Source organism: Laetiporus sulphureus (genome assembly GCF_001632365.1).
Source record: "Laetiporus sulphureus 93-53 unplaced genomic scaffold LAESUscaffold_7, whole genome shotgun sequence".
Taxonomy (NCBI): Eukaryota; Fungi; Basidiomycota; class Agaricomycetes; order Polyporales; family Laetiporaceae; genus Laetiporus; species Laetiporus sulphureus.
The window spans coordinates 84,064-106,333 of record NW_024468516.1 but is presented as its reverse complement, the minus strand read 5'-3'; the positions used below and the strand labels follow the sequence as shown (position 1 = coordinate 106,333).

Here is a 22,270-nt window from a genome sequence, read left to right as displayed (position 1 = left end):
CTGCCTACAAATAACGGTATCTGAGTGATGGTAAAGGTATAGTACGATACTAATGTTCTGCGAACGCAAAGCTCATCTGAGACGCGCTGTCACGAAACCGACAGAGCTTGTTAGGCTGTGAAAAGTCATCAAAAGAAAGCTGGATCAATAAAAGATCAGTATTCGAAATCCTCAGACACCAGCGTGATGGAGCCGCTTAGGTCTCCCCGTCGTATTCGTTCGAGGTTGATCTGCGACGCGATGGCCTTGCGCACGACGGCGTTCAGTGACAATGGGCCGCAACCTGATAGATTTCGGATCAGTGTCTGCCGTGTCAAGATACAAGAAACAGTACTGCTCACATCCAACCACGATAGGCCCCTGGGCCAGCTGTACCTCGTCTGCGACAATTCTATCCAACCGCGGCTTCCCAGGACGGGCATGTTCCGCGACGACACCCACATCCCGCAGCTCCTGCTCGTCAAGCTCTAGCCGCAGATGTTCCCCGCTCTTTCCGACGTCTACCTCCGATACCAGCGCCGCGAGGCTCCCAGCCTCGGACCACCCACTCGCCTGCGAACCAGGCGAGAATGGCCGCGATGCGGCGCTCGTGGGTGACGAAGGGGACATACTTGCTCTTGCCTTGCCCTTCGGCGATTGCGGGGAGTCAGAGAGGAGGAACGTTGAAGTGGATGTCGCGGAGTCAGGCACGAGCGTAGAGTGTGGTGAGGTGGGTGATAGAGGTATCGCACGTCGCGTCGGCGAGCAGGAAGAGTCGGGGGAGTCGGGCGATAGCACGTTAGATGGTCCGTCTTCAGAATGCTCTACGATCGACCACACGGGATCAACATTCTCCCTCTGGGCGACCAGTCGCACTGACGATGTATTGAAATCATGGTCCAGGCCATTATCCTTCTCATCGTCCCCCTCCTGATGTCGCTTGCGCTTCCCAGACAACAGCGCGGCCTGCGACGCAGCCCTGCGTAACCTCCCCTCTCTCTTCACCGAGTTCCCGAATTGCTTCTCACCAGGCATCGCTGTGTCGTCATCACCCTCGAAATTAGTCAGGTCCAGGACATGCTCCTCGTGCCCCAGTTCGCTTCCCCGCTCGACATAGTCGTCCTGGTGATAATGCGGATCAAAAACGTCGTCCACCTCCCCGTCAGCGGAGGAGATGGACCCCAAACGAGTGTGTTCTTCTTCCGTCTTCACATGATCCTGCCGCGCAAAGAGCGGTGTTGGAGGAAGGAGAGTGTCTGTTGAAGGTGCGTGCAGCATCGTTGCTAAAGAAGGTTCTTGGATCATTTTGACATTCGTCACGAATATGTCCACCTGCAGCTCCGAGCTTGAGATCATCGACATACATCGGCGCAAGATCGTGGCACACCACTGTATATGGCCTAAGAAGACCATGAGCCCTGAAGACCCGTAGATTCCGACGTTGCCACTCACTGAACTCGCGTACCAGCCAAACAAGGCGAACACGTCTGACGTTGAAACCGGGCTTCCCCCATCCACCTCGCTTCCCGCCAAGAGACGAGCCATCCCTGCCGGCGAGACATAGGCACACATACTGCAGCACGGACAGGCCAAAGCTAATACCTGAGCCGCCAGCAATAATGAGCACAGTCGAGTACGCTCCCCACCGGGCGCGCACCGCCGAGCCAAACGGCCCGTCCACATACGTGCGCATCACGACGCCTCGAGCGGGGAGCTCCCAGCCCGCAGGCGGGCGCTCGCCTGAGCAGTGGTGCCTCCCACTGACAATCGTGCACGCAACAGTGTCCCACAAACGCTTCGTCCACCCGTTCTTCGCACGGATCAGAAAAACGAGCTCCCGACCCTCGTCCGTTGGCGCTTCTTGATCGCATACGGTGGCCACGGTGAATGGATGCGTGGCGAGCTGCGATATAGCGGGAATTCTCAGGAGGAAATGCTGCCCAGGCGCCCAGGGCAGGTAGCCCGGCGTTATGAGGCGTAGCCGTATCGTTCGTCCCGGAAGGAGCTCCGCATATGCAAAGCCCGGCGGTGGAACGTAACTGCCAGAGGCACCTAACGTGATCTTGCCTGATATGCGCGCGATATGGACGTCCACGTTCAGTTTGGATGTTGTCGGTGAGCTAGGAGGAATGTAGAGCTTCTTCAGCGCACGAGGGGAGGACATCGGCTCCATCTCCCACGACTCCGGGGAAGCAGAAGCGTTCAACGCTGGTCCCTTCTGTGAATTCTTCGGAGCCGGCGATGGAAACGCTCTGTCAAAATAGCCGTTGGTATTCAACCACCATATTGATCGCCATATGCGCTCTCCAATCCATAGCGCAAGGGCTGCCCAGCACCACCATCCCACGGATGAATGGTGCAGGGCGGAGAAGATGAGTGTTAGCGGCACCAGCATGACGTGTAGGAAGTAGAAGATCTCATAGTGAAGCCGCCGGATGGGGCGGAGAGAAAGAACCACCAGGACTGTCATGAAGCCGAAAGCCTGTCGAGCTGGTCAGAGCTATGGATGAACCGCATCCAGGTCTGTATACCCACAATCCATCCATAAATGAAGTTGATATAATCCCAGGGGTAGGTGTAGAGCACCTTCCCGGTGCTGCTTCTCCGCTCTATGGCGAGCTGTACGCTCCAGAAGATGACATGCAGCGCAGAGAAGAACCAGATGAGACGACCGATCCACCTGTGCAGCCAGGCGAGTTTGTCGAAATGCAGCTGAATGACGAAGGGCAGGGCTAGCACTGCGAACGGCGGTGCTTTCAGCGCCAGGAGCACGCACAGAGGAAAGAGGGCGAAGGCAATGAGACCCGTTCTGTTGCCTGATGTCCACCAGGCTTTGCCAATCGTGTAGTCAGGCACGTACTGGGTCAACGCGGAGACATTGACTGAACGTTTCGTAAGTGGCACACTGGAGGTATTCTGCGCATTAGAAGCCGTGGACTCCGGCGCAATGTAGTCTGGCCCAGCGAACGCGAGTATGAGCGTCACAATTACGATGGATGTCAAGGTGATAATCTGGGCGTTAGAGGGGAGGGGTAACGGCTGCTGGTGAGGGTATCCTCTTCGCATGGCGACCTTGAGCGCATGCTTCTTCCTCCATGTCCTCCGGCGGACGGCCCATTTGCTCCAGAGCGCACCGAGATAACCGCCTCTGAGGCCGACCAGGTGAAAGGCAGCGAAGAGCACTAAGGTCACGGCAATGACTGCCCACAAAATATACGTGTAGATGTAGCTCGGAGTGCTTTGCGCGTGTATTTCCAGATAGGCGGTGATATAGTCGACGTCATTTGCGTAGTAAGGAGCGGTCGGATAAGCGGTTAGGGCGGTCGTGGTCGTCGAGTTCCGCGAGGCCATGAATGAGTGCAAGCCCTGTCGTGTCGTATATCCAGTCAAAGTGAAGGTCGTGAAGAAAAGTTGGTGCTCCCACAAACTCTGCAACGCCAAGCGGGATTCCACTGCAGCGACAAGTCTAGACAAAATGCGAGATCGGCCCACACGCGCAGCGGAGGCGGGTGTCGCTGTATGAAAGGAAAGAGTGGATCGGTGGATTATATGGGATTGCGGTGCCGGAGAAGGGCATGAAGGGGCAAAAGAAGAGAAGAGGGTGAGGAGAAGCCGAGGCGGACATATCGTGTGTAGAGGTCCTGCCAGGAGTAAACGGCACAACCATGCGGGCGCTCGCCTCCCTTCCGAGATCGGCAACTGCGATTCCCTTTTCCGCTCACCTCGTCGACTTTGATGTCGCCGTCGTCGACATTGTCAATTTGCTCGACCCCGGACTGGAGACGGCTTTCCTCACGCACGATGCCACACATGCGGACATCTCATGGTCATCATATGCATATTCATATCCTACATACTCGTCACACACCGAGGCACGATATCGCCGCTAGCCACAGCCAGCACCTCAGCCACAAACCTGCTCATTCCACCGTCTGCCCGGAGCGCACCTGTGCCAGAGAGAATATACATAATCGTGAGCTCGCACCGCAGCAGACTAGTCAGCTCGCACACGCACCTCCTTGCCCGTCTTCTTGATCTTCTCCAGCAACGTGTCATACGGGATCGACCCCTTCACGATGACCTCCTGCTTTTCCAAGCTTACATCGTAGGAGTCTACACCTAGTGTCCGCGGAGGCCCGTTCAGCACCACGCTCTCGCTACTCCGGGCCAGGGACTTACCGTCAGCTTGTGCCTTCTTCAATGCGCGTTCAATGGCGCCGGAGCAGCCGCTGCAGGTCATCTGGACATCATGAGCTGCGCAGCGGCAGCCGTGACAAATATAGAGGCGTACCTTGACGTCGAACTTGTAGGTGTGGGTAGCCTACATAGCATATCAGTTCTCTCCGCGCAAGCTGCACCGTGTGGATGCACCCACCATAGCGAACAGCGCTATAACGGCACCGTCACGTTAGTTGCCACCCTATCCTAGGAGGAGTGCACATACCGCGGATAAACGTAGATAACGGTAGGGGTAGAGATAGTATGCGAGGTAAATGTGAGACCTGCTCCGCGGGCTGAACGCGTCTTATGCGTGTCTCCAATTAATGGCGCAAGCACAGCTGAGTAAGCCCGTAATCAGCCCACCACTCAGCATTCCATTTCCGGCTGTTTGTGCTACGTGTATGAGCTCGGAGCTCGGGCCCCGATGATTCCTATTCGCCGCCACGGTTCTCTCTCAACGGCCCACAGCCAGATGTTTCAGCGCAGCAGCTGCAAATATTCTCCAAAATAGACAGCTCTAATCTAAGGTATCAGTGCACACGCCAGGGCGTTACAACCGCGCGGAATTCCACGCAAGACCCGGCAGATAGCATCCGCTCTTGTCGATGGTATCAAAGTTCATCTAATATATCATGAATGAAATGACCCGCTGGTCTCATTCATCTCGACCTGCTCGTCGCCCTCGGTAGCTACAGCTTGCCATCCATTGGTCTGCCACGTATACGTGCGAAACAGTTCGCAAACACCGCTAATGGATGTGCTTGCTCAGCATCGGTGATCTCAAACACAACTGAGAGCTTACACATGATGCCAGAAGGCGATGCGTTTCGCCTCCTTTGAGTGACATAATACACTGGGATACCCACAAGGACGAAGCCTATCAATCCAATTAGGTTCAGCAAAAATCGCGCAGAAGGTTCAAGAGGAAATTCCTCAGCTCATCGAGAACCGCCATCGCCTCGAGCGATGCCGTGTCATCCTCCGTTAACCACGGACCACGTACAGCGCAGAATATCAGAGGCGTGGTAATCCAAGTCTCGTAAGGGCTGTTTTAACTGTCAGGGCAGCGAGAATGATGCCAACCGCGCTGCATGGGCTCAATGGTCTCCTTATAGACACAGATGAGGCGTGCACTGGTAAATGACGAGCCTGACAGAAAGTCAGCCTCGATTCTGGCGGGCGAAGAACCTACATACCGTTCTATTGGTTCAACCAGGTTCTCAATATTTGTGACGGCGGTCTCCGTGGTGAGCTTGTTGCTTGTCGACATGCTGAGGACGGTGCTTGTCGAGATCAGTCCGCCGGTCTTCAGCATTCTCAACGCGCTTATCGGTTTGTTGTTCCACCCCGAGACTGCCGGACAGACGATTGAAAGCATCGGCGACCTCTTCCGGTACGATGACCTATCCGAGAAGCAAGTCGATCTGCTTGCATGCATGCAGTGGTCGATGGTCCCGAAGGCGGCAAAGACGATGGCGCGGCGTTTAAAGAAGGACAAGGGGGGCACACGCCTCGGCGGTCGCGGGGGAAGATGGGCCGACGAGGAGGAATCAGAGCGAGGAGTCGCTGAGTGTCGAGGAGGAAAAGAATTTGGAGGAGCAGCAAGTCGGGAGCATCGCGTCATGATCTACACTGAATTCCCTCTTGAATCAGCTGGTGCGGTTACCTCTAGAAGAACGCTGATGCATTGCCTGTAGCTATAGTTCTGTATTTGTTAGTAGCTGTTTGCATCGCTTTTGCACATCGCGCAAAATAGACGGATCTACTTGGAGCTCTGTTACTGTCATATGATGGATACTCGTTCTTGGTTTCAATCCGTGTTATGGAAATGCCAATTCTCGCTTAACACAGCGAACCGACGACAATCCCTGAGTAGGCAAGGCCTACGACAATTCCAGAGTAGGCAAGGCCTACTCAGGGGGGTTTACAGACGACATCAAAACACAGGAAGACACTCTTCCGTCTGGGCATTGATAGCCGAAAGCAAATGCGTCTTCAATCCTCGCAACCCATAGTCGTACAATGTCACAATACATTCGCGAGCTCGAGATTATGCAAAATGGAAACGCAACTAGACGCATCTATACGTATGTTACCGAGAGCATCTATTCAGGTGGTAAATAGACTCACTACTCAGAAACCTTGATGTTGCTAAACATTCATTTGTATGGAGTCAGCTTTCGAGCGAGATCTTGCGCGTATCCACACACAGTTAACGTGGGATTCCTAAATGGGAGGTTGTTAACCTGAACATGAATGCCGAGATACAGTCACTCACCAGGATCCCGCGGTTGGGAAAATCGCTGATCCAGTGACATACTAAAAGTCGTGCAATGTCATGTCTAACTCGCGGTCGACATTGAGACACTTACAACGTTGGTTGTTCCTTTGACTCTATAATCCGTATCAATGCAGTAGTCATCGCCTTCTCCAAGAGGTAAAGACGACGCTTCGTGAACAATACCCTCCATCCTGATAGTTTCCTTCTTGGGGAGCTCGCGACTCCAGTGACCCGGTTTGTCCCAGGGTTTTGGCTGGTGCCACCATTCGAGCGGTTCAAGTTTCTGGAGACCGGCCATAATTTGGATCGCGGCGAACGTCTCAGCATCCATCGCGTCCCAGAGCCGTTCGTCCTTTTCGCTAAGCAAGACCTGCAGTACACAATTGGCCGTCGGATCATCCGTCAAGGTTTGATTCGGAATGCGGAAGAAGTTTTGCGCATTGTCCTCACTCAGCTCCCCGAGCGTCGCACATACTGAGCAATGTCAGAGCATGCCTGTGGTGTAGAAACGAGAGAATCGTACCAAAGATAACGTATTCTTCCGAGCCGCGTAGTTGTTCTTCCGTTGCTGAAGCAGCATAGTCCTGTTCGTGACGCCCCTACCATGAGCAAATGCCCTAAATTTCTGCCTATTTACTGCTCACCGGACAGAAGCGCGCGGCATCTTCAACGTCTTGCCCTGGATCAGGAGATGCAACTGCGGTAATCTGAATGTGATATTGCAACTTTGTATCCGGGTGCTGCCCTGCCACATATTCTGCACCTATGTCAATGCTTTTTTCGTTCAAGTCGGCGAATGCGCTTCTTTTGATGCGAGCGACAACATGCGAAAGAAAGTGACCAGTCACTCTGGACCCCGCGTTTTTTTTGATGCGGGGTTCGTCGGGGAAGCTGTTAAGGAGGAGGGTGGTATTGGGAAATGCTCCAGCACAAAGAATCACTTTGGCAGGCTCTTGTCCCAGCCTGAGTGGAAGATCTCCACGAGATGTGCGCACAAATTTGACATCTTTATCTTTCTTGACGTTGTGAGGTGGGGGAAAGCCGACGTTAATTCCTAAGTATTGCGCAGCTGCGTTGGTGGCGATCAACAGTGGCGCACCGGTGTTGTCACGCGCATGCTTCTGCTGCAGGTCATAAAGGGACAGGAGCGGGCCCGGAGTCGAGAACTTTGTGAAGCGTACTGTTGCCGTCTTTGCAATGGAAGAAACCGCCAGCGGAGCAGGATACACTTCAAGTTTGAGGTGCTGATTGACTGACTTCAATGCGGACAATCGTTCGTGAATCTGTTTCTGGAGCTGAGCATATGGCGGCCCTATCTCCGTCGACTTTGTGACTCTTAGAAGCTCGCTGGCACGACCGAAGAACTGGGGCTCTCTTGCCGTGTCTAGCAAAGACTTCGGCCAGTTGCGCATGAGCTCAGGTGCGGGGCTCGGGGACCAGGCAGACCAAAATATCGATCGTCCGCCAAAAAATGGAGTGTATCCATGCACAAATTTGACGTCGCTCTGGTATGTTTCTCTGGACAGTGAGAACGGGAATGTCTCACTCGGCCCACCAAGAATATATTTGAATGGAATGGGCAAGTTCTGGAAGTGATCTGGAAGCCAAAAATCTGCGAGTGCGCGGGTGTCACAACGGTCAAATTAGAACAATATAGATTTAACGAAAGATCACGGACCTCCTCTTTCAATACAAAGTATTTTCTTATGCGGATCCCGCTTCAACGTTTCATCAATAAATGCGAGCGCAGTGAACTGGTACAGGAACATGAACGTGAATATTCAATGCTTATCGATGTGGAGAGCGGAACGTACACCTGAACCGATGACAATAAAGTCGAGATCAGAGTGATCGCAAATGTCTCTCCATGTCTTGTCTGATACAAAGAAGTCTTTTCCAGCCGCCTGAGCGGCGGTGGGGGACTGAGCGAGGAAGATATCAATGTTTAACATCTTGCTGCAAATATGCGATGCGACAGACCTGAACACCCGGTTCTGGGAACCCGTAATTATTCGAGGGTTGCGTATTGAACTCGCAGAATACATGTTGATAGGACAGAGGACGCTCGCGACGTAGATACTTGGTATCCTGGGTCGGGGAAGGTTGATATGGGAGAGCAGGCATCGTGTTCGAGGTCGAGATGGGACATCGTATGTTCACAATGCTGACTTATATCCGCAGAATTGCCTTCTGATTGCGTAAGGCCACTGACCATCTCCGAGGTGCTTCTAAAATCGGTGCTAAAACAATGCCAGCAACAGGTGATCAACCATGCTAGTCTCGAAGCCAGCCACGTTGAAGTAGTCCGAACTAGATGCCATTGTCGCATGCAGTCGCAGTCTTCGATTGCGAATGTAGCTGACACTCACAGGCAAGATGATACGGAGAGATGCTTCCGTTATCGGTGCTACAACAGCAGGTGATCGCCCATCCTAGTCTCGACTCTCGAAGCCAGCCACGTTGAAGTATGTAGTCCGAAATCGATGCCATACCGTGTTGCCGAGAAGGATCGTGCCTATTCGACGCCAGGTTACCTGTGCTGGAATCTGGTCTGTTTCAAATTACCACCCTCACAGTGGGATTTATGAAAACATTTTTCATCTCCGAAACGCGACGCGTTTCGGATCTCACATGACATGGCTGAGGCTCACTGTACATGTAGCATATGCCCACTGGATATGCCCTTCTCTCTCATAGTCTACTTGTACTTCTGCTCCTTCTACTCTGCTCATACGGCCAAACTATGTGCAAGCACCTCTCCAAAATCATTCACACTAAATTCACCCCAAGGTCACGCTTTGCTACGGGATATACTGGCACATAGTCTACCCCACGACCCACACGACTACCAGCTTGAAGGAATAGCAAACCCTTGCAGTCTCAAGGTAAAACAGACAGCTCTAATCTAAGGTATCAGTGCACATGCCAAGGCGTTACAACCGCGCGGAATTCCACGCAAGACCCGGCAGATAGCATCCGCTCTTGGTCGATGGTATCAAAGTTCATCTAATATATCATGAATGAAATGACCCGCTGGTCTCATTCATCTCGACCTGCTCGTCGCCCTCGGTAGCTACAGCTTGCCATCCAGCGCCCGGGGTTGGTCTGCCACGTATTCGTGCGAAACAGTTCGCAAACACCGCTAATGGATGTGCTTGCTCAGCATCGGTGATCTCAGATACGATTGAGAGCTTACACATGATGCCGGAAGACGATGCGTTTCGCCTCCTTTGAGTGAGGTAATACACTGGGATACCCACAAGGACGAAGCCTATCATTCCAATTAGGTTCAGCAAAAATCGCGCAGAAGGTTGAGAGAATTCCTCAGCTCACCGAGAATCGCCATCGCCTCGAGCGGTGCCGCAATGACGGGCATGCACAGCAAAAATACGCAGACCTGAGGGAACATCAATTGTCATCCTCCGTTGAGCACGGACCACGCACCGCGCAAAATATCAGAGGTGTGGTAATCCAAGTCTTGTAAGGGCTGTTCTAGCTGTCAGGACAACGAGAATATGCAATCCGCACTGCATAGACTTACCGCTCCAGCGTGGGCTCCTTGACACGTAACACTACCACTCCAAGTACCTACCAGAGCGATCTCAGCACGATGACAGCTTTCGACTTTAACAACTCACGGTCAGGAAATAGAACGCCCACGATGCAACAACAGCGAAGTTGATGAGCGACCGAAACCCTCCTCCAATGACGATGAACGCAACGGTCAAGGCTGCATGGAGACACATCGCGTTCAGTGGTGTTTTGAGAGATTGGTTCATTCTCCCGAACAACGCAGGAAGATAGCCCTCGCGGCCTGCGACGTAGATGAGGCGTGCACTGGTGAACGATGAGCCTGACAGGAAGTCAGCCTCGATTCTTGGGGGGGAGAACCTAGCTACCATTCAGCGCGCCAAAGCACGAAATGGCGACCATCAATGCAAATACGATCCCGCCAACAGGGCCGAACAATGCACGGCCAAAGTCAAGAGCGACCGTATTACTCCTCCCTACTGTTACCTAAGACAAATCTATCATGACATATTTCAATGATAATGGCATCGTGCTCCATGACTTACCTTGTCGAGCACAGTGAAGTACGCCAAGTTAGCGAGCATAAACAGTACCTGCGAAAAGAGATCAGCTTATTTCATTAAATACGCACGGTGCCGATACGTACCATGACAATTGCCATACTAGAGTGGATGGCGCGAGGAATATTCTTCTGTGCATTCTTCATCTCGCCACCGACATAGTTCGCTTGATCCCAACCGTCATACGCCCAAAGGCCGGAATACAAGGCCAACGCATAGGAAGATGGGCTAGTACTGGACCCACTAAACAGAGACTCCGTGAGCGATGTCGATGCATGACCTCTGGCTAGCTGGACGAGACCAAGGATGGTGATAGATATCTGTAACCATTACAATGTTAACAACAATCCCAGCCCGATCTTGTGTGTACGCACCAATGCAACAATCTGTGAAATGAGATCAGCTCAACATTGCACCGGCACACTGTACAGCGGACGAGTCTTACTTTCGCCGTGGTGAAGACCACAGCCATCCGCGGGCCCAACATTGGCGTGGCCACGCAAATTGTGGAGACCACGAGGACTGCCGCAACCGCAGTGAGTTTGATTGCCCACTGTGGAATATCATCCGGCGATACCTCAGCGTTTGTACTGTGCCAGAAGAGCCGGTTGAGGTATTCTGCAAAAATGAGGCTGATGACAGCGTTTCCTCCTGCAAATAGCAATTGGGTTACACACATACGAGGTCTTGGGGAGCGGTGGGACTCACCTGGTTTCAGTGCGGAGATAGCTGTCCAGGCAAACAGGTACGAGACGAGGGGACCATATGCATATTGGAGGTACGCCTGCGCACCTCCGTTTACCGGTATCGATGACCCCAACTCTGCAAAGCTGCTCGCGCCTGTCCATGCCAACAGTCCCGCCACGAACCACACAGACAGACTTGCTCCAACACTCTCGGTGTTTGCCACTACTACGCCAGGTGAAGAGCTGCAACAGAATGAACGCCTGTTGCACAACAATCGTATATCTGTACTCACAATATACCCGACCCAATCTGCAACCCGATGATTAGGGCAATGCCTGAGCACTCCTTCAGTCATGACAGTGCCCCATATGAGGTATCATTCACATACCATGGAGCAGGCTTATATTCTTCGCATGTGCCGCTACCTGGATGCTCTCAGGTTCACTCAAGCTCGCGGTCAGCGGTAGTAGATCCTGCTGGAAGTCAAAGCCGGAGATCGAATATGAACGCGTCCGCGTAGTGCTCGGTCCATCGGCGAGTAATGGTCCGTCGGACAGCTCCAAATCCCGTAACGAGTCGACTGAGTCGCGAGAGACCGTTGGTGAGCGGTAGTCTTCGATGGGAGTGAGAGGGCTGAGAGGAGACTTCGATGCATCGAACAGGACCTTTGATGAGGTGGACACGGATGTCATAGAGTGCTGTGGCTAAATTCGATGCCGATGACCGTGCCTAATAGAACCAGGAAGACAACCCTCGTCGCCAGTGCGAACAGTGCTGTCCAAGTTCAAGGTATGGAGATGCTGCCTAGTAGGTAACCGCGTTGGTGGCATTCTTACAGTCGAGCGTTCTGATGATCGCCACGTGTCCGAGAATCACTGACATCAAAAAGGACCATATAATTACGATGGCTTGCGCTGCGCGGTGGCCGCTGACATGATGTAAAATTGCACCGCACTGAGCTTTTATGCCGTGTGCAGCTACAGCGAACAAATCCCTGCAGCAGGACCCCTTCCTCCGAGGATCAAATAACCTGAGCACTCTCCAGCAAAGCCTGAGCTACTACAGCGTGGATGTCCGTGCACCTTTCCTCGCACGCTTCCATACACTATGAGCGGGTATCGTCAGCCTCTCAAACAATAATCAAAAAGTTCCCGTCGCACCAGAAAAGCTTGTTCCTGCGTCATATTACCGGATTGCCATATGCTGGTAATTGTTCGCAGTGCCGGCATCCCAGCGTAGACCAGACTTCCCGATCCCGCTAAGGCTTCTTTCTCTGTGGGGTCCAGCCAGATCTCTTTGCCTACAGTCGCCTGTGAGGGCAATCAGCTGCATCCCAAGGACCCGAGGACAAAAGGCGACCGGCTTACTGCGGCACATGACATTACAAGCCCGAGCATCTCTATACCAGCATCGGCAAGTGCAACACTGGCAGCAACTGAACCAGCAGCGATACATCCTTCAACGCCATCGTTTTCAATGACAGTGATGAAAATGTCGATGGTCGACTTTGGCAGAAGCTCCAATCTGACTGATGGCAGGATCGCTTGCTGTATCTGCATGGCGACAGATCTATCTTCTGCATCCTGTGTGACATGATTGTTAGAAGAGTTTCTGTACGGCTTGTATCAATGGCGTACCCTCATTGGGGCCCTTCTACGCGTACATGAAAACGGGGCGAACTTGACTTCGACATTAAGTCGCCCATTCTCACTGTATACAGTGGTCTTGGATTGCCGAGGACCATAGCTGCAGATCGGTCGTAGCTTGGACACAATTCGGAGGACGAGAGTAGGTGAAGACCGACACTGCACAAGCAATCTTTGTCCGTTCGGTTTCTATGTATGCAGAGCCATTTGCTTGGCTTATCAGTCCAGGCTTGAGAACTATACGTGCCAGATGTGAGTACATCGGATGTGACGAAAGAGATAAGCGGCGAACAAATGGGTCGTATATCGCCTGCAGTGCGCCCTCCTGATCGTTGAAGAGGTACAGACTGTTCCGCGTCATCGAAATCAAAGGTTGGCGGATGACTCTCTTCGGGACCGTTGATGCGACGACGGTCGAAATTGCTTTGAGCCATACGAGTGTTCAAAGGTTAGAAATGTTAACGACGTACGAGCGCGAAACTGACAATGTGACCGCTCCGTCTACGGCGCTTGTGTGACGCGGCCACGTGACTTTAATTAGCCCACTGGGAGGACGCGTTTAGAGACGCGACTTGGATGAAGTTGGCGCAGCAGCACCGGTTCCAAATAACAGATCAGATGAGGGGCACAGGATACATCAGAAGCACGTGAATTACACAATGTCCTGGAAATAGTCATCTATCTCTTGCCTGCCACAAAACGCGACAGAGCCTCTAGTACAGTTAGTTCTACAGCATGCGTCCACCAATCGCCACGCCACGTATACCAGCTCCATTCACGGGACACCGCGATGTTTCATCAAAGATGAGTCGAAGGCCAGAATCTTCGAAGGTGCAATGTTCCCTCCAGCAGTAGTGTCAGTGACGAGGCGAGCCCGAATCCCATGCGGCTATTGTATGTCCGAAGCTATGCGAAGGCATAGCCTCGTGAGTCGGCATGCGTCAGTCTGCGGTACACTCCAAGCTCCAGAACTTCCTTGTGCAGTGTAATCCCCATCGACGGAAGACAAGTCCGGGGCTCGTCAAGACGAGACTGTCAGTGCCAACCGCATTCATCAACAGGTCTGACCGGAAAAAGCATCGCGGTCAGAGTCACCAGAGTCGGCACGGCTGACATTAATTCGACGTTATTGTGGGCGTTTATGAAACGTGCCATGCACGATCGAGTCGATTCCTTCGTTTAGCCACCGGGTAGGAGTCATCCGATCAGAATATTGAGAGGCTGTAAGTCAACTCGGATGTATCGCGAGGGCTGCGTGGCAGTGGGCACGCTCATGCACTATCACGATCTACACATGCGTGCCGATATATTATCCAGCGGAAGCCTAGCCAAGGATACGAAATGTGCAGCTCAGTGGCACAATGGCCACTCGGCCACGTAAGTTCGCACCATCCAGCGTCGCTGAGTTGAACTACAGTCATAGCGGCTAAGCGTGGCCGTGCCACCCTCCTCTGTGCTCAATATATAAAGGCCATGTTCTTGCCTTCACTGCTGGCAGCAACATCTGGCCTCCCTCTCTCGGCAGACATTCGTAAAGACGAGGCCCCTCCCACTTTGCTCTTCACCCTTCAGCGTGGGCTCCACTTTGTTCCCCATCTCAACGCGTCTTCATGTCTCTCCAGCCGCGTTCACTTTCACTCAAGTCCTTCAACGCTCAAGGGTTCCCCAAGCTTCCACTGGAATTGACTGACCATATCATTGACAACCTTCACGTCGACTTCGTTTCCCTCAAGAACATTGCTCTGGTCTGTCACGCTTGGGTGGCTTCGGCCCGCAAACATATCTTCTTCTCTGTGACCCTAACCGGCTATAGAAAGGCGCATGCGTTCCTCGCAGCCCTTCAATCCTCCAAAGACATTGGTCGCTACGTCAAACAGCTGGACATGCGTATTAACACTGATTACGACGACCCCTCTCCATTCGAGGATGTCATGAAGCACCTCAGCTCTGTTCGCAGTTTCGAGCTAAACGCAAACGAAGTACCTCTTAATCTTGAAATAATCAAGAGCATTGGGCCAGTGGAGGAGTTCACGATGGAACTGGGCGAGTGGGAGGAGCTGGACTTGAAGGGTGCCCTTTTCGCGTTTCCTAAGCTATCAAGTCTGGTTTTGCACACCTCTCCCGGCTCCGGTATTTGCGATGTTGCGAGCGACTCGCCTATGTTCCCTGTGAGGAAGCTGAAAACCACGGCCTTCGTTCCGAGCTCAACATATCCTGAAGCTCCTAATCTTGTCTTATCAACGTTGCTTCAGCATAAGCTGCCCTTGATAGAGGCCTTGACATTAGCCATTGTTGCTGACAGAGATTTGTTCGCTCTGCGCGAATTTCTGCGCACACACGAAGGCAACATCAAGCTTCTCGATCTGAGCTTCAAGTACAGTGTAGATGGTGCGTCACCTATCGTGGTCTCTGAAGAAAACTTCTCAATCGCGTCCTCTTAGACTCCGCTGCATCCTCACTCGCGGACGTGCTTCGTGAGAGGTGCATGGACATCAGAAATGTCCATCTCAAATCTGAGAACATAGGTTCAACATTTTTGTTACAGCTAGTCTCTGCTTTCAAGTCCTCCAAGGTAGAGCGCGTCGTCGTCATCATCCATCCTTTCGCAAGCCTGAGGTGGTATGATGTCTTACGTTCCCTGTTGTCATACTTTGACGTTGGATTCACTGCGGCGTCTTCCCTCATTGTCAACATTCCTCTGAATCTTAGACACAGAGATGCACGCGAGATCTTGGAGGATGAACTAGCTCGACTCGAGGCGAAGTGGCCCACGTTGTTTGCGAGAGGCATTTTGAAGATCGATTGTGAGTGTAGCTCACATTCCCACACAACATGCCTCTGACACGCAATGCATTCAGGGTATGATAATAAACACAAGATCTAGCAACGGGGATGATCTCGTTCGATTGCGGGCTATATTGCAAGATAATTTGTCGGGACGCACGATTTGCAATATTATACGTATATAGCTATAGAGTTACCCAGATTTTGCGGATTCTTCTATTAATGTCACAGTTCATTTCTCGACCCGATGTTCTGACAGGAAACGTGGTTAAAGCGGCCTCAGCGTCCGACAGGCTGGTGATATAGATGCTGAGAGTAGTACATATAGTGTGACAGAGCAGTAAGAGTAGCAGTTCATTCACATCTAAATCGAAACAAATAGACACAAAGCTGTTGCTTGAGCATTCTGACAGTGGTTTCGGATACTTTATCACATCACCACGACTTAACGCTCCTCGCGATCTAACCTCCTAGTCCCTCTTTTCAGCGGCAAAAGAAATCAAAAACGTAAGGCTAAGATCAGAAGAAATCGATAGGTGCGTCCTCATCCGCTAGTCGTGCACGATAGCCAACATTATTCTGATTGGCGGAGGGAACGCGGACTCCGGTCGTCGAGCTTCTTCACATCCAGTACTGGTTCTGCACGATATTGAAGATAGCATGGATACGGCGAGCTCGAGATAGGGTGGAGAGGGAAGGCCGCAAAACGGCTTGGCCGCTGAAGAGCACCAGCGTACCTTCGAATTCGAGCAGCACGCAGGTGTCGAAGATGTAGCCGACAGGCGATTGAGGCAATAGCTTCTGTACACATTGGTGTTGTGCATCAGAACGAAAGGCGGCTTTGAGGACCACCGGGTAATCCAGGTATGCAATCATTCACTGCAGTGAACTTCCGCGCATAACTTTCCAAGCTCGTGGATCTCCGCCTCCGTCCATCCATTAGCGTCGATCAGCTCTACGGATTTGATGGGCGAAAGCGTCCGCGAACGAACGCGTAGGTAGCCTTGCAACGCCTTTCGCAGTGACTGTCGTTTCATATCCGAGGAGACAATTTCAAGATGCTGCATGGCAGGGAAGAGAAACTCCTCTTCAGCAGGACCTGCATCCGCGGACAACGATGAAGTCAGCAGAGAAAATATCGCCTGCAGGTCCTCAGCAGAAAGCTCGACAAGACGGAGCGTATGAAGCTGAGGCATCGAGTGCAGGAGGGAGAGATACGATCGCTTTTCTTCCGCGACGTGAGGACTGCCAAGAGTCAAGACCGAAACGTCAGAGAGGTCGAATAACAGCATCGCGTCTTCAAGAGCGGATCGCAGCTCCATGTCCGAGACACCGTAAGTGAAAGGCGGTTCGTTAATCGAGGCCGATGCAACATTGTTGGCATGTACGACGAGCCCCTTTTTTTCGTCGAAGTAAAGTTCGAACCTTCGGATGCTCGCAAGCATGGGGAAGAAGTCAAGGCTGCTATCGGTCCACAGTGGGTCAAAGCAGTCGGAAGTCCAATCTTCTTCGCCGATCATACGAACTGTGACGCGTGCGGTAGAGGGAATAGATATTCGTGCCAGGATGTTTCCGATCCAGTCAGGGGGCAAAAACATAATTTGCAGAACTTCCAAGTGCTCGAGGGAGATCCGCGAGAAGGGTTCAAACGATCCAACCGCGGGGGCTTCCAGCGACGCCGTTTCACATTCCACCTTCAACTCTTGAAGATCGGGACATGCCTGCAGGATGCGTAGGAACTGTCGAATAGAGGGTAATGAATGCGGGTGACCGATGGGGAGTTGACCGACGAGCGAGAGCTTCGTCAGGTTACTAAAAATACTTGATGTCCAGTTGAACGAATGTTGCGCAAGAGTTAAAGAGCGCAATTTCGGCGTGTGTCCATGGAATGGATTGGATCCCAAAAAGCAATGCTGCCCCCATTCCCAGCACAATGTTAGCTCTTCTAATTGAGGGACGTGCATCAAGAGTAGACTTTGCATTGGCATGATCGCCTCTGTCTTAAATGAATGCACGGTGAGACTTCGAATTCTGCAAGATTCTGTTTTGAGCATTGCGATGAAGTCGTACGTGTCGGAATCAGATGAGAAATTGTCAATGTAGACATCCACAAGCCGACGTTTTGAGCGACGCAGGAACTCGCATGCTTTAGAGTGACTCGGAATGTGTATAGTTGTCCACAATCTGGCGTCCGAAAGCGCCATCTCACGCCAAAGGCTACAGACGTGACTGATAGCAACGATATCGTCGCTGTGGGCTCCCGCACGAGCTGCAAGCCGGAAGATTATCGTGAGCAGCTCTTGAGGTAGACGATGAATCGGCGAGGCTGTATTCCTGCGTTTCCGCAGGTTATTGAGAGTGAGAGAAATGCGTCCAGCAACAGCGGTCAATTGTTGACCCTGCGTATCAATATCATGGAAGAACTTGGCGCGAGCTTTAGGAGACATTCGACGCGAAGCCGATGGCGGGGAAGCAGCCGGGTTTAGCGGAGATATGTCCTTTGGATTGTAGTACATTGTGCCCTGATTGTCTCGTTGACAGCACCTGCAGTCAAACGGCATGCAATCACGTAAGCGATAGAGATCCTAATGAGCCTTAACACGACGGGAAGCGCACCGTTTTATACAATTTGATGACGACTGAACTCCTGAGAACATCACACAGAATCGCAATTGGATCCTTAGAGTCGACAAGATTGTCCGCCGACGCTTTCGCTAAGAATCCGCTGGAACGACGCAAATCCGCCCGACTTAATTCCAAGGATACTCTGAAGCAGTCCGATCATTAACGACCTTGTGTCCATAGCAGTGACAGATGTCAGTCACATACTCTGTGGCCACGCGTATCCCGTACAGTTCGGACGGCAGGTTCACAAATCAACCTTTGCAGAAGAAGCGGTCGCAGGGAGTTGGCGAAGAGCTACGACGCCGCGATACAACCTTGTGGGCGCTAATTAGTGCCCAGGGTGTTTAGCGAGGTTTAGCGCCAACCACTGCTCGCTGAATCACCATTTGCCTACATACCTACAATACTCACTTGTAGCGTGCTTCTCAACCAGGCATCATAACGTCCGGCATGAAAGTCTCATTCTCTCTCGCCAAAAGCAAAGCCAAAGCGGCGAAACCTGTTGGTGACGCTCCATCCCTCAAGCGGTCCGCGGCCTTCGCCTCGTTAGATGACGACGAGCCAGTTGATGCCGCTCCCACTGCGTCGCAGAGCAGCAAGACAGAGTTGAACAAGAAACTGGTTGCTCAGAAAGTGGAGATATCTAAGACGACGAAGAAACGCATGGAGGAAGAGATGAAGATCGACGCCACTGTGTTTGAGTACGATGAGGTCTGGGACCGAATGCAGGAGGCGAAACAAAGACAAAAAGAGGCGAAGGAGACAGATGTTAAGCAGCGTAAGGTGTGTAAAATGCTATGTCGTGGTTCTTCTGCGCGAACACTGATTGACTGAAGGCTGCACTAGCCCAAATACATCAGTAACCTCCTCTCCTCTGCTGTTACGCGTAGGCTCGACCATCTACGGGCGGAACAGAAGATGATTCAGCGCGAACGTGAAATGGAAGGCGATGAGTTCACGGACAAGGAAGCGTTCGTGACGCAAGGTTACAAGGATCAGATTGCGGAGATGCGGAGAGCAGAAGAAGAGGAGAAATTACAGGAAGGTGAGTCCCCCGCCTGCATTTTACGCTATCGTTCTGTCCTCATCGTCTTTCATTATAGAGCTTGAGAAAAAGAAGAATAAAGGCCTCGGCACTGGGATGACGCACTTCTACCGCAAGCTACTAGAGGAGTCTGAGCAACAACACGAAGAGGCTGTTGCTGCCACAACATCCGTCCTGTCAAAACCAGTTGTTGGTCCACAAGGCCTGACACCCAACCTCACGATTACGAAGCCACCGGACTTCACACCGAAGTCTGACCTGGAACTGGCTCGAGTCGCGAAGGAGCAGGGTAAGGAGGTGGAGCTGAATGATGACAACCTGATTGTGGACAAACGAGAACTCTTATCCGCTGGCCTCAACTTGTCGGCTCCGAACACGCGGCGGTTGGGTCTGCAGCTTTCAGTGAAGGAGAGCTCCCAACAGGAAGTGTCAGTACACCGGGCTGTTGGGACTGCTGCAAGTAGGCGAGAGATCAACGAGCGGCGCGCCCGCGAGGTTGCCAGACAGATGGAGGAGGAACGAGATCGGCTACTGAAAGAGAAGGAGAGAGAGGAGCATGAAAGTGTGCAGCGCGTAGTGGCTAAGCGCAATACCGAAGAGTCGGTGAAGAGCGCGCGGGAGCGATACCTCGAGCGGAAGCGGCGGAAATTGGAGGAGGTCGCTGTAGTAGAAGGTGATCAAGAGGGCGCCGAACCAAGTTCGTTAGGGTCATGAGAATGTCTACCTCAAGGAGTTGAACATTTGGCTTCTATGTTGTTTGTATTAATATGGATTTCGGTATACTAATGTACTGCTCTTTACATTGTGCAGATGCCAACGAGGAGAGACAAATGCGGACACGTATGTAGTGATGATACTCATGACGGGGTGCAGCCATCCAGCTGACTGTCTTCTATCGTGCGCATCAAACCGTTGAAGGTAATCAGTGCCTCTGCTATGGTAGGCCGGGATTCAGGGTCTACCGCTAACATTGGCCTAAGTATGTGGGAAAGCTCCGGGATGTTATGACCTGTCAACTGCTGTCGATGTAAACATCGGTTGGAGCATTATGAGAGACGAATTGCTTACGTTTGCTGCTCGGAGCATGAGGATGCCAGAGGCATAAACATCGATCTTATACGGATCACACCAATCGCTCGTTTCGACCTCCGGAGGAGTCTCAGCAGCATGATGTCGAAAGACACGGGGACTGGACGCTTTATCGAAGCGGCGACTTGTCTCGAAATCAATGCAGGCGTAGCGTGTGTGGTTGTCGGTCAACATGTTTCGCAAAGATATGTCGAGGTGGGCAATATGGTGCGCGTGCATAAAGGTGATATGCTGAACGGAACAACAGATGAGTAGAATTCGCAAGATCTTACCAAACGAATGCACTTGCCTCTAAATGTTGACGCAGAGTACCCAAAAAACTTCTGAGAATGTAAGGCGGGTCTGTGACCAGATGTGGGGACCATTCCTCCATGACAATGAACGCAATCCGATCTTCCGGAACATCGATTATGTTCAAAACAGCTGCACAGTTGATCAGTACCATGTAGACATACAATATAATATAAACGCACGAATACAGTGATTCATGGGATGATCTCGCACAGGAGGGGTAGATAGATATCGCACAATATCGTACTCGCGACTATGCGTATGAACAGCCTTGATTACCACTTTGAGATCGTCAGAGCAGCGAGTTCCGCGAAATAGATTATCCGGCTATGAATCCCACATAAAGTTAACCTACCAAGAAGGACATGATACATGAATCACCTACTAGACCCACGTCTTTACATAGCTCGTCATCGCCTCCTCCGTTACATGCTCGAAGATATCCAGGCCAATCCCGAGGAACGTCGCAGCCTTGAGCGACCAGACCTTCCCAGTAACGCTGGTAAAATTGTTTCACATCGCTACACGTATCAAGTCGGAATCCTCGACGGCCTATGATGTGGCGATAATGACACCAGTTTGGGGCCAATCGAGTGTTCACATCCTCTTCATCAACTGAAGAGGTGGCGGATGCAATGGATTCTGAGTCAGATTCTCCAGAGGAAACTTTAGGCATTGTATCTAAAATCCAAGAACGCGCATAGAGAGCCTGAGACATAGGTCAAGAGATGGGCGGGATGAGCGTCCTAACCAAAGTACCGGTGAACTCGTTAGGATGCGAGGATTCGAGACAAATGAGTTGGCTTAACCGTATATGAAAGCTCCTGCGCCAGAAGAGATTGATTTATAGGGAAGCAGAACTTCCGACCACCGTCGAAGGAAGGCAATCAGTACATTGGGCTGACGGCGAAATCTCCTTCCGGATGTCCGTTCGCATACTTTTCAGAGCCAAGGAGGCAAGCGGCTTAGGCCGTTACAGCACAAGCGACAAGAATTTGTTGCCGGATCAGGATCCTAGCTCAACTTGAATAGCACAGAAAGGCAGCCGACTCCCATGCCACATACAGGAAAGGGCGCGATATGAACATGACGCAAGGGACGACATCGACATGAAAGGCCAGCTTGGAGACTAACGCAGGCAAGCTTGTCCACAAAGGGTGCATAGTCTCCCACCAGACGGTACGAGGGCGATAAAAATTTGGAGTAGAGAGCACCCACGGGGTGAGCGAGGGATGATCTTTCCCAAAAAGAGGTCATCTTATGGGAATTCGCACCCATGAAAGGCTTGTGCTGTCGACATCGACATGCATATGGGCGGCCGAAGGTGATGCAGCAGCATCTCGGTTACAATACAGTCAGGCGAGCAGCAAGTGCCAGCGCAATAATTTGGAGAGACGCTGATGTCGAGGACAAAGTTGAATAAACATCGATAATTCCGCCGTCCGAGTTAGTTCTGAGTTGAGATGATCTTACTAGATGATCTGAGATCAAGGTCAAGAGACCGTGTGGCGCACGTGGCTCCGTAATCGAA

General features: G+C 51.9%; 10 protein-coding genes across 10 annotated transcripts; 2 read left to right on the top strand and 8 right to left on the bottom strand.

Annotated features, from left to right (window-relative positions):
- Positions 1–155: 155 nt before the first annotated feature.
- On the bottom strand, positions 156–3,330 carry LAESUDRAFT_756413 (uncharacterized protein; the record flags this gene model as incomplete). Its single annotated transcript, XM_040912171.1, has 4 exons — positions 156–283; positions 342–1,379; positions 1,432–2,461; positions 2,515–3,330. The coding sequence occupies 4 exons, from the start codon at positions 3,328–3,330 to the stop codon at positions 156–158; spliced, it is 3,012 nt and encodes a 1,003-aa protein (XP_040767192.1).
- A 643-nt stretch (positions 3,331–3,973) lies between these two features.
- On the bottom strand, positions 3,974–4,300 carry LAESUDRAFT_646815 (uncharacterized protein; the record flags this gene model as incomplete). Its single annotated transcript, XM_040904010.1, has 2 exons — positions 3,974–4,219; positions 4,271–4,300. Coding segments are annotated over 2 exons (276 nt in total), but the record flags the coding sequence as incomplete, so codon positions are not given.
- A 537-nt stretch (positions 4,301–4,837) lies between these two features.
- On the bottom strand, positions 4,838–6,120 carry LAESUDRAFT_505783 (uncharacterized protein). Its single transcript, XM_040902722.1, has 3 exons — positions 5,892–6,120; positions 5,397–5,832; positions 4,838–5,349 (listed from the first exon to the last, which is right to left on the bottom strand). The coding sequence occupies exons 2-3, from the start codon at positions 5,822–5,824 to the stop codon at positions 5,310–5,312; spliced, it is 468 nt and encodes a 155-aa protein (XP_040767190.1). The 5' UTR covers positions 5,825–5,832; positions 5,892–6,120; the 3' UTR covers positions 4,838–5,309.
- Positions 6,121–6,359: 239 nt separating this feature from the next.
- Positions 6,360–8,605, bottom strand: LAESUDRAFT_735157 (FAD/NAD(P)-binding domain-containing protein; the record flags this gene model as incomplete). The annotated part of the gene is made up of 8 exons (XM_040910566.1): positions 6,360–6,426; positions 6,479–6,519; positions 6,573–6,955; positions 7,005–7,065; positions 7,126–8,093; positions 8,160–8,235; positions 8,296–8,403; positions 8,462–8,605. 8 exons carry the CDS (start codon positions 8,603–8,605, stop codon positions 6,360–6,362), a joined length of 1,848 nt encoding a protein of 615 aa, XP_040767189.1.
- Positions 8,606–9,235: 630 nt separating this feature from the next.
- LAESUDRAFT_810473 (amino acid transporter) lies at positions 9,236–12,070 on the bottom strand. The gene is made up of 14 exons (XM_040914224.1): positions 11,648–12,070; positions 11,552–11,594; positions 11,281–11,501; positions 11,018–11,223; positions 10,947–10,958; positions 10,659–10,892; positions 10,558–10,605; positions 10,381–10,498; positions 10,120–10,334; positions 10,023–10,069; positions 9,926–9,968; positions 9,815–9,878; positions 9,678–9,752; positions 9,236–9,623 (listed from the first exon to the last, which is right to left on the bottom strand). The coding sequence occupies exons 1-14, from the start codon at positions 11,949–11,951 to the stop codon at positions 9,496–9,498; spliced, it is 1,758 nt and encodes a 585-aa protein (XP_040767188.1). The 5' UTR covers positions 11,952–12,070; the 3' UTR covers positions 9,236–9,495.
- Positions 12,071–12,280: 210 nt separating this feature from the next.
- LAESUDRAFT_646387 (mRNA transport regulator 3) lies at positions 12,281–13,339 on the bottom strand (the record flags this gene model as incomplete). Its single annotated transcript, XM_040903978.1, has 6 exons — positions 12,281–12,364; positions 12,420–12,569; positions 12,627–12,842; positions 12,897–13,005; positions 13,064–13,142; positions 13,198–13,339. The coding sequence occupies 6 exons, from the start codon at positions 13,337–13,339 to the stop codon at positions 12,281–12,283; spliced, it is 780 nt and encodes a 259-aa protein (XP_040767187.1).
- Positions 13,340–14,440: 1,101 nt separating this feature from the next.
- LAESUDRAFT_810472 (uncharacterized protein) lies at positions 14,441–15,890 on the top strand. Its single transcript, XM_040914223.1, has 3 exons — positions 14,441–15,293; positions 15,347–15,709; positions 15,764–15,890. The coding sequence occupies exons 1-3, from the start codon at positions 14,516–14,518 to the stop codon at positions 15,787–15,789; spliced, it is 1,167 nt and encodes a 388-aa protein (XP_040767186.1). The 5' UTR covers positions 14,441–14,515; the 3' UTR covers positions 15,790–15,890.
- Positions 15,891–16,579: 689 nt separating this feature from the next.
- On the bottom strand, positions 16,580–18,630 carry LAESUDRAFT_748102 (uncharacterized protein; the record flags this gene model as incomplete). Its single annotated transcript, XM_040911501.1, has 3 exons — positions 18,519–18,630; positions 18,306–18,456; positions 16,580–18,233 (listed from the first exon to the last, which is right to left on the bottom strand). Coding segments are annotated over exons 2-3 (1,695 nt in total), but the record flags the coding sequence as incomplete, so codon positions are not given.
- A 134-nt stretch (positions 18,631–18,764) lies between these two features.
- On the top strand, positions 18,765–20,073 carry LAESUDRAFT_646838 (uncharacterized protein; the record flags this gene model as incomplete). Its single annotated transcript, XM_040904012.1, has 3 exons — positions 18,765–19,097; positions 19,161–19,359; positions 19,418–20,073. The coding sequence occupies 3 exons, from the start codon at positions 18,765–18,767 to the stop codon at positions 20,071–20,073; spliced, it is 1,188 nt and encodes a 395-aa protein (XP_040767184.1).
- A 143-nt stretch (positions 20,074–20,216) lies between these two features.
- Positions 20,217–21,457, bottom strand: LAESUDRAFT_741744 (uncharacterized protein; the record flags this gene model as incomplete). The annotated part of the gene is made up of 5 exons (XM_040911156.1): positions 20,217–20,375; positions 20,428–20,679; positions 20,738–20,871; positions 20,922–21,066; positions 21,125–21,457. The coding sequence occupies 5 exons, from the start codon at positions 21,455–21,457 to the stop codon at positions 20,217–20,219; spliced, it is 1,023 nt and encodes a 340-aa protein (XP_040767183.1).
- Between the last annotated feature and the right edge of the window lie 813 nt (positions 21,458–22,270).